The following is a 17,952-nucleotide window of genomic DNA, read 5'->3' on the forward strand; positions in this document are numbered from 1 at the left end:
ATTGATTTTCTTCCATTTTCTGGAACACATTCAAAGTTGGTGATGACAAAGTCGCGTAACTTTTCTGAGGCAATAAAATTAGTTGAATATATAAAAATACTACCAGAGACTTATTTCATCTGTAAATAAAGACAATACAAATCCCTAGCCACACAACGTAAGCACCTGAACCTTACAGCTATACCTCCAGGAAGCTGAAGAAGTGGTCTGTCATTATAACCATGTTTTCTATGCACATACTTATTTGGACTGCAATGAATCTAGGTGAACCAGCATCATCCCTTGACACTTGCTATTCAGTCTCTGCTGACAGGATCTCAGCTCTGGCTTCACAAACAGGTAGTCATGGAGAGCACAGCACGGAAACCAGCAACACTGCCAATGTTGATAATCATAAGGGTCTCATGTAAACAGAAGTCACCCCTGTATGACCAGAAACTCATTCATTTCCCAACTGCTTGCTGCCTCCACAGGTATTTCTGTAACTCAGTACTTCAGTTTGGATCTCCTTCTAACTAGACACCACTAAGGACATCACAGTAGACCCATATGTTGTTAGCTCCCAGCCTTTTCTCTTTAAAGCTACTTTTTATACCTAACAGTATATAGCAGGTGTATAGCAGAATTCTCCTGATACTTCACCCCAGTTCCTCCCAACTCTCTTCAGATACTTTCCAGAATGTTTAAGAGACTCCCAGGGCAAACCAAAGCCTGCTTGGCCTAAGGCATCATCTCCAGCAACCATCAAGGACAGACATCTGAAAAGCGTAAGAAGTGAACAGGTACACAGTGACCCTTCCTTGGGTGCTCTTCCCAGCCTATGCAATCTGTCTTTATACTGGGCCAATCCTTCAAGGTCTTCTGTCTTGTGAATTTGTGCAATCATGTTTTCCATCCACAACAACTGGGACATGGAGTCTCATGGAATTTATTTTCATCTCATGTGAAGGCCCATCATCTTCTGTCAGGTCTGAACTTGTCTCCTGAGAGAAAGTTCCCTCACCTCAGAGATCTTTCCCTCTGCTCTCCCTGGCATTTCTCCAGTTGGTTCATGGGCTCCATGATAAGTGCCAAAAATCAAGCACAGCATTCCCCAGGATGCCTAATTAGGCTGTGAAGATTACTAGAACACTTTCTCATAGCATACAGAAAATACTTCTGTGTATATCTCTGAGTACAATGTTTACCTTCTTTTTTTGAGCACCACAGTATTACTTACAAGTCTTCACCTTCTGTTACCTTTAAACCATCACGCCCCTATACACATGCCCCTTTTTCTGCAAGACTGCATCACCTTGTTTCCCATCCAATAAAGGAATGTTCTTTTATTTGTCAACAAAAGCAGAACTATGTACTAATTCTATCAAATCACACTCCAGTTTTTCCCCTAACCATTTCTGGTATTGCCAAAATGTGTTAAAAATCTAATCCTTTCTCCCAGTGTCCTTACCACTTCACTAATCTAATAAAACATTCACCCTTTTTCATTCATGTCAATCATACTGAACAATACAGTTTCAGGGCAACTCATATCCAATTTGAGAGTGAACCACTTTTGACTTATTTGATTAACACTATTTTTCACCCAGCCACAAACATTAAATACAAATTTCATGCTGTCTCTGCTTCCCCAGCTGGCTTATCTAAGTGCCATGCCAGACTATCAAAAGCCTTAGTAAAATCAAAATATAACAAAATCCTGCTTCTTCTCCACCTACAACCCTTGCAAACGCATAGTGCAACACATTTTTTCTGTAGGTTTTCAATCTTCCAGAACCTCTCTGTTCACTCATGCTCTCAAAACCTCACCATCAGATTTTAAATTATTTCAGTCAATTGCCTAAATATTCAAGAGGCAATTTTACCAAGCTGAAACACCTAAGACTAAAGTACTCTAAACTGTTCTTCCCCTTTTGTTATCCTAATTCTTAAGCCTTTTCCATGACAGTTAGTTGATCTTCATAGTGAAGACTAAACACTTACTGCCTCTCAGCATCATTAATCATGAGAGTAACAAGCCACATCCTTTGCTAGCTTTCTTGCTACCAATATGGAATTTAAAAATTCTGTCTTACTATCCTTCACATTCTTTCCTACTCATGGCTTGGCCTTACCAATTTTGTCTGTTAGCCATGCTACTTCTTTAAGTTCCTTAGTAACATGACCTCATTTACAGTTTCTACTTATGGTTTTCCTTCTTTCTGTTATTTTTTTGGCCAGTTTAGATTGTGTTTAGCTACTTTATTTCTTACCTTTCTGCTCCACTAATGTGTACTTATACTTTGATTACGAATCCTTCAGGAATTCTCACCCTTTTCTTCCCTTCTTGTTTCTGATAGCATGTTACCTACCAATTCCTGTTTATTGTCATCACTTCTTGTTTCCCTAATTCATAACCTTTAGCTTGTTCTTCTCTCTCCTCCTTTTCCTAAAAGCTGCAAAGCTCCTCCAGTTCACAGTTGCAACAGGGAACTGCACACTTGGATATGTAATATTCCCTCGTCCATATGAGTCGCCCCACTGTCTGCATTTCTGTTTTATCCCACCCTTCTGAAGGCACTGTGAAACAGCCTGTAGTGCTCAATCTGCCACACCCTCCTCAGCTGGATGTCAACGAAGAACATGGTGACCAGAAAAAACTCATGTACCAACACATTAAGCCTAAAGTCACAGAAGGATTCTTTCCTCAAATCTCAAACAGCATCCAAACAATAAAATAAGGCTCAAGTACTGGATAGGATCGCTACTCCCATTTTTCTGCAAACAACTTAATGGGTCTGTTAGCAGGATGGATTCAACAACAGGCACAGAAACCTGTTGGGTTTTGTTCTTTTCTTTTGTTTTTGGGTTTGATTTCTTCTTTTATGTACTCCAGCAATATGAAAGCCCATGAGTAAGTGCGTTCTTCTCTACTATTTCAGTTGTCTCTGGGTCCAGCTCCAATACCTCCTTCCCCAAAACATTTCCTTCATTCTGATTTTGCATAGGTTATGTGCATGTGCTGACTATTTAACAACTTATTTTTCATAAGACACAGCTATACATACTTTTGGATATGGAGGTTATGGATGCAAAATCACTGCTGCAACTCCTGCTCTCTCACTGTTTGGCTTTTTAGGCATTGACAAAAAACTAGGCAGAAAGAAGGTGTTCCACTAAACTGCCAGCAAAACCTTCCAGCCCACAGATTTTCAACACAGACAGCACAGACACCAATAACTCAGTCGTTTTATCCTGACATAAGCTACAAACACAACTCAAGGTTATTAACAGACACTGATGATTTTAGGCCATTCATTTCCATTTAGGTGTTTCTTTACATCATACTATTCCTAGTGTTTCTCACTATTTCTCATACTGATGTGGTCAGAATCATATTATTAAGTATGTAAAACGTGCTTTCTGGTAAAAGAAGATTTCCCATTGTCTCTGTGGAGGATCACTACATGTCTGAGCTTGACAAACATTCTCACGAACTATCATGCTTCATAAATCCTAGCTGAGTATTTACCACGCTCTAGCACAGTAACCACTGTTAACAAGTGTACCCCCCTCTGTAAATACAGAAAGCAGCATAAATTAACATGTTCAAGTAATTTACAAACTATGCATGTTAAAATAAACCAATTCTTCAGTAAGTTCACATAATTCTCACTCACCATGCCTCAAATACATTACATTGCACCTTATATAGAAAAAGCTTTAACTAATGAATCTTATTCTTTAGAATTAAAAACATTCATGCTGTTGGGCAAATGATGACATCTCATTACAAATAGAGGCTTTTCTGAAAAAACAACTTTTTTTTTCCAACTTATATGCTACTTATTCTTTCCAGATCATTTTAGCACCAACACAGAAAATACTTTTCAGAACCTCTCTAATTAAGGTATAAGGTTTCTCACACACTAACACACACAGCAATGTCTGGGTAGCAAACCCTGTAAAAAAACATCCCCTGCCAATTCATATTACATCTTTATTATCAATGATGGGATAAATAAGCATGGCAAGAGTCACCCTTCACTGCAATCACTAAAGATCAAGTTATTCATGCAGGGAATTTAACTTGTCTGTCTGTTATTCCCATAATTTCTCTTTTGCTATCGTTGACACAGAAAACCCAACAGCTCCAATTGCACACAAGCCATTGTTACCTTCTGCAGTCATTTTCAATCAGGGTGAGGATCTTTCTGATACTGCATCTCCACAGAAAGTGTGTCAAGGCTTGGTACAGTACACAAAAACAGCTTTAGTTAGTGCTTTGTGTGTTCCTGGTGTCTGCTCTAGGCAATGGAAACTTATTCTTTCCTGGTGACGCATTTTATTTTTTTGGGCTGTGCTTCCTCACACAAAATTTACCTGTAGAAGCAACCTCCCCCTTGCAAACATTTAGTTGTTGTGGGTTTTTTCACCATATTAAATGTAATTATCTTAACTTCTGCACCCAATATTAGTCCTAAACCATCTCTTTTTCTATACAGTACATTTAGACTCTGGAATATTGTGCCAAGCTTAAAATATCTTTAAATGCATATGCACGCACACTTTCTCCTTCACTCCAAATACTCTCTAGTCACTTATTAATATTTATTTTCCCTTAGTTATATAAAAAGTACAATAATGATGGGAACCAGCCTCCACTGCTTAAGTGTTTCTCTAACAGACAATTGCCCAAGAATCACTCAGGTATCAAAATTCCACTTCCAGTAATATTAAATAGTAAATGTTTTAACAATCATCAGTGGGAAAACACTGTATTTCTTAACAAAGCAAGAAATATATTATAGAAATTTTAAAAAAACATGCCTCTAATACAGTAAGGTCCTCTCATGGAGCTTTGACCACTATATGTATCATATTAAGCTGCTGCTAGGGAACCAGGCATAATTGTTAATTTAAGGCAATTGCGGAAGTATTTGACAGACAGGTACGCAATACCTTTTACACTTAGACACTTGAATGAACTTGGCCTGTCAGATTAAACATCCCTAATAAAAACTGTGTCCTCAGCCTGTGCTATGTCTCCAGCATCCAATTTCCAACTCAGTTCCATCACCACAAATGTTTTCACACTGAACCAAGGGACCTGTCTGCCTGAAAAAACTATTCAAACAAAATAAAAACCGTATTTTTCAGTCAGATCAGTTTCTTAGAGCAGTTAATCCCATGCTTTTGCTGTCATCATGCAAGGAAAACTACAGAGCATAATTGAGCCAGCTCAGGCAACAGTGCCACTAAATGCACAGTCTAACCAAGGTAGGTATTCAGTGACAGATAAACCAACATTTTCTGGGCACTAATATATGCAGCAATTATGTAATTTAAAGAAGATTTTGTGTGCCTGGAGATATGCTTGGGGTTCTTCCTTCAACTGCAACAGCTGGTTTGATAAAATCTCTGGTCCTCCTTTAGTCAGTTTAAGCTCAACTATAAGAATACCACTTCATATTTTATCTTAAGATCATTGTGTTCTTCAATGAAAATTTTAAATATTTATGTTCTAATTCTGACAAGCTGCATTTGCTTCTGAGTCAGAACTGATCCACACCTGTAACACCTTTGGATACACGTCTTCAGGACTATATCCTCTCTTACAGGTCATTTCCCTTACTGCTGGGCCCTTAACAGTTCTGCTTACATATTTGTTCACAGAAAACAGATGACTAACAGATTATATAACCTGACTAGAAGAAAATTGATGGCCACATACTAAATTTTAAGAATTTTGTAAGAGGAAATACACGGTATGCTCAGCAACCTTTTTCAGTTTTCTGTTTCACTTATCAAGTAAAAAAGCATAGAAAATTTAAAGATGTATTTAAAAGACTGGAAAATATTAGAAGTTAGTAATTCACTACAGCATTTGTCCTTTCTTCTCACTGCATCCAGCCTGAATACAGTGCCACCTGTTCTTGATATCCCGCTGTTCACTCTGACTTCAGCAGCTTCTGGTGTCAAGCATTACTCTGTGTGCTCAGAAGATAGAGACAGACACATATTTTCACAAGCCTGGAATGACCAGTTTCTTGTCTGGCTTTTAATGTCGAGAAGGACAAAAACAGACAGGTTGAAACTCATGCAAGGCTCACTGAACTCTATGGTAAAGCAGAACAGAAGCAGGAAATAAAAGCCAGTATAGTTAGAGAAAGAAAAGGAGAAGACAGTTTATTTTCTTTTTAAAATTTTGGCTTTCAAAAGAAAACAACAAAAGCTGGCCAGTTAAGGTTTATTTTGTTTCTATATCAAAATTTTTTGATTTGATCAAATGCACTCCATCTCACTCAAAGCCTCAATCTTCACTACAGGCTGTGAAGGCTTTGAAATGAAGGTGCTTCCAATTAAGGCATCTACATTAACTGTAAGACATTGACAGAAGAATTACACAAGCAGTAGAGAAAAAGCATCATAGAGGAGTACATTTTTCAGAACCTCAGACTCTCTACTTTTAACAAATAAAAAGCTAGAGTCTAGATGTCATTTATATTGCCTTATTGTAAGAACAGTGTGAAAGCTGGACTATCCATACAAAATATTTTTTTTCTCATCAGGACAAATCTCAGGTAGGATACCTCTATGCTTCTGTTGCCAGGTTACCTTGCTGAAAAGGAACATTGGCCAGGATATCTCAGCTTTTCAGAATTCCCACCACATCCACTACCCATGCCTGATGACATAGATTGAATTAGTCTCTTCTCATATTTATTTATCTTCAACCACCAGCCTCTCCACAATTCACTTCCTGGTCCTTAAAAATTCTTGTTTCTTCAGATGCACAGAGTTTCTGTGCTTCTGCTTCCACAGTGTCCACAGTACATGGACCAGAGTACTTCCTGGTTCCTCAGAAATCCCACATCCATCACTTTGCTACTATTTGATTATTTTCAGAGTTTACAGATTTGATTATTTACAGAGTTCACCCATGCAATCACTCATACCCAGCTCAGTCGTCCAACTCCAAACAGAGCCAGCGGTGTACAGGCTATTTTCCCACAGCGACCCCTACTTGGTAAAATAAATGTCCTATTTTAGTACCATTTAGAAGCTGTGATATTTTGGGAGGAACAAAATATTCCTGTGAGATGGCAAACTGAAATACTTCCAAGCCAAGTCCATGCCTTTTCTTACCTTTCTCAAAGACCATTTCCCGGCTCAAGATGGTCTCGTTATCTCTGATCACTTCTCCCTTTACGGTGACCTGTGCTGGGCTGTCCGGCAGCAGAGCTACCCCAACCGTCAAGTTTGCTCCAGGCCTGATGTTCCAGGGAGCTGCCACAAGGAACGTAGGTCTGGAAAGTCCAAACGGGAAGAGGGAGAAAGGACAGGGAGTGAAACACACTCTCAAAAAAAGTAACCGCGTCCACATAAAGACGTACGACACATGTCGCCAAGCTCTTCTGCTGCCCTGCGCCGCGGAGGCTGGAGGTGATGCTCAGCCCCGGCCGCTGCGGGTGCGCAGGACGGTGCGCGGGCAGCGCTGCTCTGCCCGCTCCCGGCACCGGCTGCCAGGCGGGCGCCCGGCAGCTCCGGGAAGCGCTGCGCTACCCGCGCAGCCCCGTGCCGGGCGGGAGGGAAGAAATGAGAGGTGCCCCGCGCCCCCGCCCGCCCCAGCCCCACGTACCCGGCCGCCGCGGAGCTGCAGAGGAGGATGAGGAGGAGGAGGAGGAGGAAGAAGTAGACATCGCCGCGGGACCGCGCCATAGCTCTCCGTGCGCGCTGCCCGGTGAGTCCGCCGCTGTGCGCAGGGCCGGGCCCGGGGCTGTGGCCGGGCGGGAGACGCCTTGGCGGGCGGGGAAGGGAAGGGAGAGGCCGCCGCTGCCCCAGCGCCAGGCACGCTCCGCCGGCGGCAGCCGCAAGAGCACCCGCGGGGCGTTCCCGGGGCCGGCCCGGGGTGGGCGGCCCGGCGGCAACACACATCTGTGTACGCAGAGATACCCACGGCTGTGTCTCACTTGCCTTGGCCATCGCTCCCACATCCTGGGGCTGATGTAGCTGGGAAACGGGTGGGATTCTCAGAACCCAACAGCATACAAAAGCAGCATCGAGAGCAATGTTTCCTACCTGCAGCTCCGAGCAGAGCGGCGGTGTGTTGTGGAGAGCTGCCCGGTTATCGACTTGGAGAGACCCGGAGAGCCCGCAGAGGAACGCTGGCCTGGGGCTCGGGCTCAGAGGTGAATCCGGTTCTGGGTCTGAGAAGGGAGAAGGATGTTGGCAGAAATTCAAGGAGCCTTGTAGCTACTTAAATGTGAACCGATCGGTAATGCACTTCTGGCTGGACTGTCCTCTGTGCCCAATATTTGTAAAAAAAGGTCATACCTACTTATAAATCTTAACTTATTTTCAGAGTTCAAAAAGTACACTTTTGAAGCAGCTTGGGTAAGATTCTGTTCCATTAGTATGTTCATTTAAACTTTGTAGACTGGACACATCTAATATTTGATTTGTCCAAATTGTTTCATTGCAAGACAAGTCTAATAGATTTAGAAATTATACCAAATTCTTGATGTGTGCCCCTTCAGAAGTGCTGGAGTAGCATCTTCTGCATTGTGGTACACAGCCAAATGCAGTCAGTTATAGTCCTAAACAGAAGCATCATGCTATGTTCTTATGAAAATCAGATATGAACAGTAATGTGCATAAACACTGTGCTCTAACTTTAAGCCAGGCAGTCATGCAGGCTTTTCACATCTTTTACATTTGCTTTTCTGGTTTTTCGTACCTCTGCTGATTCTTTTTGAAGCACCAGTCTTTGTGGTGACAGAAATGACAGTGCCACCTCTCTAGACTAGGGAAGGGGTGATAGTACAGCAACCAACTGATGTTTGCAAAGTCTGTCTTGGCAGCTCCTCACCTGCAGAAGGTGCACAATAAGGCAAAGTTTGGGAGATGTTTGCTGTTGGTTTTAGTAACTCCCTGTTATATTTGGGAAACAGCCAGGGAAGATGAACAGTCACTGCCACTCCTTTTCTTGGAGATTGAGAAAAAGAGCTTACAAGTAGCGCTGCATCCCAAGAGCCCCAGCCTCAGATGGCAAAGCTACACAGAGTACACATGTCTCCATTCCCTGGCACTGAGCCAAATTTGGACTCCATCATACCTATCAATACTCATCAGCTCTCTTAGTCTCCAAAACAAGGTGGTTACATCCCAACTTCCTATCAGGTATGGTCCATGCTAACCCCCAAACGGCACTGCAAACTGTTCAAGAGTACATCGTAGCCAGAGCAAAACCATACCATGGTCAACTTGAAGGTAGAGACTATCAGTTTCCAGTCCCAAGAACATTTTCTGGTACTGTTTAATTCATTACTGTGAATGTAGCCCAAAAGTTCATTAGTGAAAATGCTTACAAATGTCATAGATTTTGCCCAGTTGTGCAACAGTATTGTAGACTCCCATCTTCCCTTTTTTCGCCTAGGGGCTTGCTAGTTTAAGATACTTTGGTATATGTATTTGATCTCTTCTATAAAAATGCCAATAAAGAAATTCTACAGCAGAAAGTAAGAGAATAAATAGTCATATTAGGGTAGATTCTGTCCTGAATAGATTTAGAATAAATAAGAAATGGAGAAACAGAAATGGTTACATTCCGCTCTATAACAACATACAAGCTCTATTTCTTACATGTGGATCTATCTACCCAGAGATGTTTTCATCATTTCAGTTCCAAACAGGATATCCTACACTGTAGGTAACATGTAGAAGATTTTCATGGTTAAACATTTAGAAATCAAGTGTAGTATGTAAGGATTCAGTAAGTTCCCAGTTAGCAGAAAACTTAAACACATATTAGCCCATTCTGACATAATTTCAAGAGTCGTGTCTTGCCATCATCTAAACAAGGTCTTGATTTTCCAAAGTGCTCTGCAGCTGCTAATTTTCATTGTAATATACTATCTAGTTTCCCTGAAACACTGCTTCAAATCCTACATTGTTTTATCAAATGTGGTCCTACTCTGGTGCCCGAACAGTAACTACTGTACCAGAACAGGGAATAGTTTCACTGTGTGATGGCTCTGTCTCCCATTCTCCATTCAGCACCTCCCAGCTCTGCAATCCACAGCCCTCCAAACCCTGTTCTGCAGCCTATGCTATACAGTGCTTTCTGGAGAGAGATTTACAACTACTGCAGCTCATTTCAGTAGCTCTGTTTGCAGCCCCAGAAGTGGGTATCAGTATAGTATGTAGGTAAGAAACTATGGAGCACGGGCAGATATGAAATGGAGAAAACTTTCAACCCTATAGCCAGTGACTGCCTAGAAATATACCATGAATCTCAAACCTACTCTGAACATATCTCTGCGCACAAAGTATAAAAATGAGTCATCAGTAATTGGAAAATTAGCACAGTTAGAGAGAATTGAGCTAAACCGGTTCCATTCATGCTCACCAAGTGCTAAGCTCTTTGTTGTGTTGGACTTGATTTGGGTTTCAGGGAAGCATAACTGATCACACAACCCTGCCAGTTGTAGGACTGTTACACTGCCCAGCACACCATTGATCTGCTCATTTCCACTGACAGTTGTCTACACTAGGGTTTTGTTATGCAGTTACGTGTCACTGTCTGATTTAGGTCAGACTAGTAACTCAAACAAAAACAAGCAGTGCTTCAGCTGGTGATAAACTGGTCAAATTTAAACTTAGGAGCACTTAGTTAGAAAAAGCTTTTGCATACCCACTGGCTTTTGTTATAGAGTACACAACATTCTCAGCTAAAAAATTCCTGTCCATCCACAACAAGCAGAAGGAACAGATCACATTAGTACTAATTAACTGCGAAGACATCTGTATTTTAACTAAACAAAAGACTTTAGTTAGTCTACACATTCAAGGCTATAGAGACAACCATTTGTCAGTGTCTCAGGCCTAAGTATGTTTTCAATGCCTGTTTCTGACAAACACCTGAAAGACTAATTTGTGCACAAAGATCACCATGCAAGGGAATTATTGTTTTTCAGACCTTATTTATTAGGAATAAATCTGAGGAAGTATAACCTAGCATGAAAGGATTTAATAATCTTCAACTGCTCCAAGCCAGTCAAGTGGATAGAGACACAATTTGTGAGGTAAAACAGGTTGCTCTTGTGTTCAGCATGCCAGTCAGATAAGCTAGTTCCCTCTTTGTTCAATGTTCACATTTTGGAGTTAAACAAGCATTACCAGACCCAAGCTGTACACCCATCTGTCATCATTATGAAAATTCCACTTCTACCACCTTCAGCACTACCCAGAAACCTTATTTTCCTAATCCTTCATGGTGTCTGACAGAGCCAGTAAAGGCTGAAAAAGTTATCTACAGCACTGGCTGTGCTAACAACTATATTGTTACCTCTTTCTATACAACTTGGTTTAAGTCTAGCCCAAATATATGTACAGCAGAAATCACACCTCTGAGTTGCAGTCTAAGTATATTATAAATGAAAATGTGTTTAAGTAAATACAAAAATCCAGAATGATTTCTTAATGAGTACAGCAAGCAACTTCTTCCTTGAGCAGAAGGACTTCAGCACATAGTAAGCTCTAGTAATTACATAAAGATTGGCTGGAAACGCATGCACAGCAAGTCTGCTTTTCTCTAATATCACATGTAAAAAACTACTGTTGTGGTAAATGTAAAAACCTAAGTACTACAGTACTTAAAATATTGGGGGAAATCTCCACAAAAATTACAGCCGTGAGTACTAGAATGGTCAATGTCCTGTGTCTGCTTTTAGCATTAGACAGTGAACTTGGATGGTCTGATACTCAACTGGATTCAACAGGCATTCCAGACTGTGGTACAAACAATGTGTTTCCATGAAATGAGGAAAATTCAGGGAAATCTGAAGAATTTCAGATTATGTGGAACATTATGTGGAAATTTGAGTCAGAAGACCACTACAGCCTCTTCCAGCATAATATTCTCTCTTCAAAAGCTTAGCCAGTTGCCTTATGCATCACTGAACTCAAGGCCTGCAGCAGAGCTCATTTAGGGGATGGATAAATCTTTTAATCAATTTCAATAGGCTTTGGATGAGGTCCCAGCAGAAACTGTGATTCAGCAGTTCATAGAACTAGGAGGGAAGCAATAGTCTGTTTTATCACTCATAGTGAGGGGACAAGAATTAAAGTGAATGCTAAAAATAAGTGGGTGGAAGATCATTTGTGGTAGTAGGAGGGCACATTCCCTGCTTGGATGTCAGCCTGAAGAATTTGTGTTTGCTGGAAAGTACTGACAGGAGCAGAGGCTATAAAACTCTCCCAGAACACCTCTGATGCTGTTTCTGATGATGGAATGTGTCATGTTTTACACTACACTGTCAATGGGTGTGTCATGCACTGAAACTTGCCCTGAGCTATCAGGGTGGAGCTTTATGAAAATCTGGTCTGCACTACAATTCAGATTTTTTTTCCTATTAGCTGAAGACATTTCCCTTGGTGAAAAATGTTATTTATAAATTCTCTTTGAACTTGAACTGTTGCTACACCCAGAGTGGGTAGGATTCACGTGATCAAACATGGACTGTGCTATTGTCTGTAACCGGTTATTTACATTCACTGGATGGACAGTGGAGTGAAGTTGGCACTTTTCAGAACACATCTGTATGACTCATTGAAATACCAACATTTGAATGAACAGACATTTAAAAGTGGCCTTCTAAACAAATCAGATTAAGCCTCATTTTTAAAGCACCGATTTCTATTACATTTCTAAACTGGAAATCAAGACAAGTAGTTGAAATATCTTGTTATTTCCAGAGCATGTAAAATGCATGTATATCTTAAGAGTCCTCACTGAGTAGTCAGTGAATTGAACCTAAATAAAGACATGAATTTTTACAAGCTTTGGATCAGGCACTGTTTGAAGGTACCAGATTTTGTTCAAAAACTGGCATAAGAATAGGCAAGCTATATCCAAAAAGGAGAAAAGGCTTCCTTGTTAAAAAGGCATAGAAAAATCTTAGAATCTTTCATAATATTTTAATTTTAAAATATGTCTACACTATTTAAATGTACCTATAAAAACATATGTGATCAAATCAGCACATACTATATCATTGCATTATATGTAGTGTTATATATGGGCTTTGAAAAACCCCAACAAAATGAAGCACTGTCTTTTAGAAAAGGTCCTTATAGAAGGACCTTGTGGTTAAGATTTCATGAAGTTTTGAGAGATTCACTTTTTAAAAATGAGATTCTGAAAAAGAATGGAATTAAAGAAGGAATGACAAAATTATACTATGGGAAATGTGAAAATCTAAGGAGCAAATCTACAAGTGCTACATGTAGGAATTCCTCAGCAGCAAAGACAATCCTCAGTTACCATGTTCCCTGGCCATTTTCAACTAACTAAACAGTGCAGAAGGAACATAATGCAAAGAAAATGAGGACCTTGTCCCTTGGTTTTCCCAGGACAGTAGCTCTCAGCAGTTGATGAATCTCACAGAATTGTAAGGAATTACTACAAAACGACCCTATGTTCTTGTTGCTGGTGTGAGGAAGGTCCTCCAAAGTGTGAGTGAACACGGTAGTTGTAATAGGATTTTATGTGTAGTTTCAAATTTCTGCTGTAGACAGTCTCAAAGCAGACTCTTGGCTTTACAGCCATCAGTGGCACTGAAATCACTGCCTTTAGAGAGCTCAGGACTCAAAATTGTATCTTCCATCTCACTCAAACCTCTGTAACTATGATAAGGAACGGAGGGTTTTTTTCATTATTTGCTGTATTGAGCCCCTTAACTTTGAGTGATGTACTGCATCCTATCCAATACATAGATACAGAATATTTAGGAAGCAATCTCATGTAACGCCATTATTTTATTTTAAAATTATTCTCTGATTGTAAAATGTATATTTTACAATCAGAGAATATATACAGTTGGGGCATGTGAAAACATGTGCAAATATCTCTTTCTGTGAAAGCAAAAGAAGTTAGAAACATATACAAATAATGACAGGTTGTCCTCAAAAGCCTGTTTTAATAGGGCAGTTTTTTATAACTGTATGTGATGAAATTCCATTTACCAAGCTTCATTAATCATTTTACCTTGGTAAATGTAATGGTCCTTATTCCCTTTACTCTGAGGGTTTTCAAAAGGTCAGTGCAACCCCTCTTTGTTGCAAATACAGCTAAAACAGCCAAGAAAAAGCCATATTCTTATTAAATAATTTAGAGTGAATTAACACTCTTTGATTTTAAAGAATGTAATAGTTCCCTGAAGATTTAATTATCTTAAACTATAGCCTATAATTAAACTGTAAATTTCAATTACAGGTTTTTAAAAAGGAACTTCTAAACCCAGTGTTTCCATAATGTCATAGTATATCACAGCACTCTGGAGTACGTGCATTCATACAGTGTAACTTCATTTTAAATTAAGGACATAAAAACTGGCAGATTTTTTAATGAATGTGTGTTTCTGTAATAGCTTTTATTTCATTCATGTACCCATAAAAAAGGGAATGTTAGTACAGCAGTCTGTTTTATAGACCTGTGTATCCCTGTAGGCAGAGACAGCTTCCTTTCAAAAGCAGACTCACTTGAGAGCAATTCATAGTGTGGACAAAACTCATTTCCCACATTTTTATACAAAAGTAAATCAAGGTGTGAAGACAATGCCCTAAAACAACAGACTAAAGAGATGCCTATTTTAATTCATCAATTAGAGAAGACTGAGAGGAGCCTTCATAACACTTGTTTCTTTCATAGAAAGAAAATACCAGGCACTGACCTATGGTACAAAGTATAACAATAATGGTCAGACAATTAAAGTCAGTCAAATGAAAGTTAGAGATTAAGCACATACTGTCAACAGAAGTTACTTTCCTGAACACACTACTAAGAAAAAGCTGTGGTTTCTGCTTCTTTTTATGTGTTCCCATTAAACCTGAATGCCTTTTCAAAAGTCTAAACCAAGCAATGAGGCTAAATAGAGGGTTAGCTGCAATTCTGTATTCCTTAACACAGAGATCAGGCTAGGTGACCTCCAGGCAGCTTGGCAAAAATCTGTGAGTTTGCTCTTGAGTCAAGGGACCAAAATCCTTTAGAGATGAAATTGTCCTAAAAAAGACAGAGAAGGGATCTGCTCCCAAGTAAATTAAATAGAGTTGTCAAGAGGGAAAGAAAAGCACTTCTCAGTAGTGTGGACTATAATATTTCCAGTGTGGACTATAATATTTCAGTCCTGGTTTCCTCCATCTTGTCACTTCCAGAAAAGGTCAACACTGAAAAAAGAAAAGAAGACAGGATTAGAAGCAGCTGTTAAAATGAAAAGTTGTAGGATGTGATCTCTTGCAGGACAATTTTTTTCATTCTAAAAATAAAACCCAAACTGTCTGCTTGGAAATTGGTCAAAAGCTAAAACTGTGACATTTAAGTTTAGTTTGTCTTTCTATTTTTTTAATCTAAAATTAAAAAAAAAGAAAAACAAGAAATCTTTCCCTTTCCAACCCACTCCACTGTGTTATCAAAAAAAAAAAAAAAAAAAAAAAAAACCAGCTAGAGGTATGTAGCTTAATTATATAAATAAAATATCTTAGAAACTCCATTCTATTTTAGATGACATCTACTTGGCAATCACATAAGAGTCAACCTCATAGTACACAAATTGTCCCTTACAGAATCAGTCCCTGTTGCCCTGTTGTAGCTAAAATGGCTTCCATAGACATAGTGTTTGAGAATTATTTATATAATACACTTAAAATATTTATAAAACTTGCACAAAACTGTGTTTAGTTTTGACACAGGTAAACACCAGTTATCTCTCCCTGAGGACTAACTCTTACCACATACTGCCTACAAGAAAGAAGGGAGGGTGAGAAGTCCGATCCCAGCGATTAAGAAGGAACTGAGTAAAGGTTTCATGTTTCAAGTCACCAAATACGCCACAGTCTAAATAAACTTAGCCCTTGAGAAATCCACTATAGGGTATTCATTCACACTGTCCAAAAAGCAACTGTTTGTTCCACTGCCAGCCACCCACAGCAGCAGCCATGTTTATTTAAATGAAGAGGGTGCGGACCCAAGAGCTACATCTTTCCAAACCCTGCTGTAACAACCAAATGTTTGGACACTGCTGTCATACGTCTGAAATGTGTCCTATATTGGACAACCTTCTGAGCTCTCCTGGCCATGTTTTTAAGCTAAAGACTTACCCTGTGATTTTGCTGACCACTAACAGCAAGTTCTGGGAGGATTTTCTTTTCTTTTCTTTTTTTTTTTCTTTTTTCTTTTTCTCTTTTCTTTTTTCTTTTCTTCTCTCTTCCTCTTTTCTCTTCTCTCCTCTTTTCTTCTCTTTCTTGGTAGCTGGTTACTTTCGATATTAAAAAAAACAGTTGAACTATATTTAAAACACCTAGTGCACATGATGTTTTCAGTCCTGAGAGGGGTCACAGAATCACAAGACCATGGGAAAATTCAGGGCAGAGGACTCAGGAGGTTGTCTGATACAGCCTGCTATTCAAAGCAGGATGAGGAATGAGGTCAGAAAAGGTTTTTTGGGGCTTGATCTGGAAAGGTCTTTAAAACCCCCAAGGACTGAGATGCATAAGCTGATGGTTGGATGACACAGTGCTCAGGAGTTGGCAATTACATTTCTTATTATGTCTGAAACAGCTGTTAAAATTTTCAAGCTGCAGTTTACTTATGCCTAGTTGTAGTGCTTATACATTTTCATTTTAATTGACATTATGTAAACTACAACCAGATTGCTACTTTATTGACTGCAGGAATTACTGTTGTCTTGTTTCCCCTTCTCTAGTAAACAGAACTTTCGACAACAGGACACACAGTTTTTATGCATAGCACAAAACACAGAATGAGACTTGGTGGTAAGGAAGCAGAGGGTCCTCTCCCAGCAAGGTATGGCAGTACAATAATGTGCACACCCAGGTACAAAATATGTGATAGGCACCAGGCCAGGATTCAGTCCAACTGATCTTGTACATGGCCAGGCTGTTCCAAAAGTGGTTCTGAGAAACATGGATGTGTTGACACCAACTGAGTCAACTCAGGATTTACTCCCTGACATGGACCACAAAGAAATTATAGATATAATTTATATAACTTGAAACGTTCTAGCCCTGGAGACATGCTCCCCAGAAAAGAGAAGGAAGAATGCTTGTAAGGGCATTTAAGGAATGTATAAAAATTATGAAAGATTGCAGAGGACTTTTCCATGCTAGTCAGAAAGAACAGTTTCCCTACAGCTATCTGAAGTGTAGGGTAAGATAAAAAGCAAGCCTCATGAAAAAACTGAGAGTTTGTAATGGGTGCATTGGCTATTAGCTGAGAATTTTAAAGGCTAAGTTTAAAAATATGTACCACTTCCCAAATCCTGAAGTGTAGAGAGTGACAGTTGTTAAGTCATACACCAAAATCTTCCTGGGATTAACAATTATAAAATGATCTGGAAAAACATCCCAGAGAGATGTCCTGAGGTGGGCATGGACTTGGAGCCAGTTTGCAAGAGGGAAAAGACAAGGGTTTTTCAAAGGCACCACCACTCCACAGGAGGATAAGGCAGGCTTGCAGTGAGGTACCAGAGGCTCCCTGGTGCTGGTATCTCTGAGACATGGCTGGCTTCCACAGCCAAAGAGAATTGCAGCAGTTCCTGTGCCCTGCCACCCTGCAGCACATCAGAGCTAAAAAAAGGCTTCTCAGCTGCAGATAACCCAGCTGAGACAGCGTAAGCACTGCTGTACAAATAGGTTCAGCATTTTAAAAGTTATCTGAATTGGGCCCACCTTCTTTTCACCTTCCCTTTCCCCCTCTTCACTTCTTTCTCTTCCTTTTCCTCTTTATTTCTCATTTGTTTTGTAATACACCTGTTGCATTTTTTTTTAAAGTTTTTATGTACATCCTCCACGTGTAATAGCAACATTTGCAGAATAAAAAGCAGGTCAATTCTGTTATGAAAATGTTATAATTACCATGAATTTAGGCTTAGTTTGCAAGCATGGAGTGACAAA

The 17,952-nt window shown here is 39.8% G+C and overlaps 1 protein-coding gene across 1 annotated transcript in view; it reads right to left on the reverse strand.

The window, feature by feature from the left end:
• CD109 (CD109 molecule) overlaps window positions 1-7,820 on the reverse strand; it is a 69,896-nt gene extending 62,076 nt beyond the window's left edge. Inside the window, exons 1-2 of the mRNA XM_015623267.3 lie at window positions 7,622-7,820; window positions 7,129-7,289 (exon numbers count right to left, since the gene is read on the reverse strand). Of these exons, the coding sequence (XP_015478753.1) occupies window positions 7,129-7,289; window positions 7,622-7,701 (241 nt within the window). The 5' untranslated portion in view covers window positions 7,702-7,820. The remainder of the gene's footprint in view (window positions 1-7,128; window positions 7,290-7,621) is intronic.
• Between the last annotated feature and the right edge of the window lie 10,132 nt (window positions 7,821-17,952).

Source organism: Parus major, chromosome 3, assembly GCF_001522545.3.
Source record: "Parus major isolate Abel chromosome 3, Parus_major1.1, whole genome shotgun sequence".
Classification (NCBI taxonomy): domain Eukaryota; kingdom Metazoa; phylum Chordata; class Aves; order Passeriformes; family Paridae; genus Parus; species Parus major.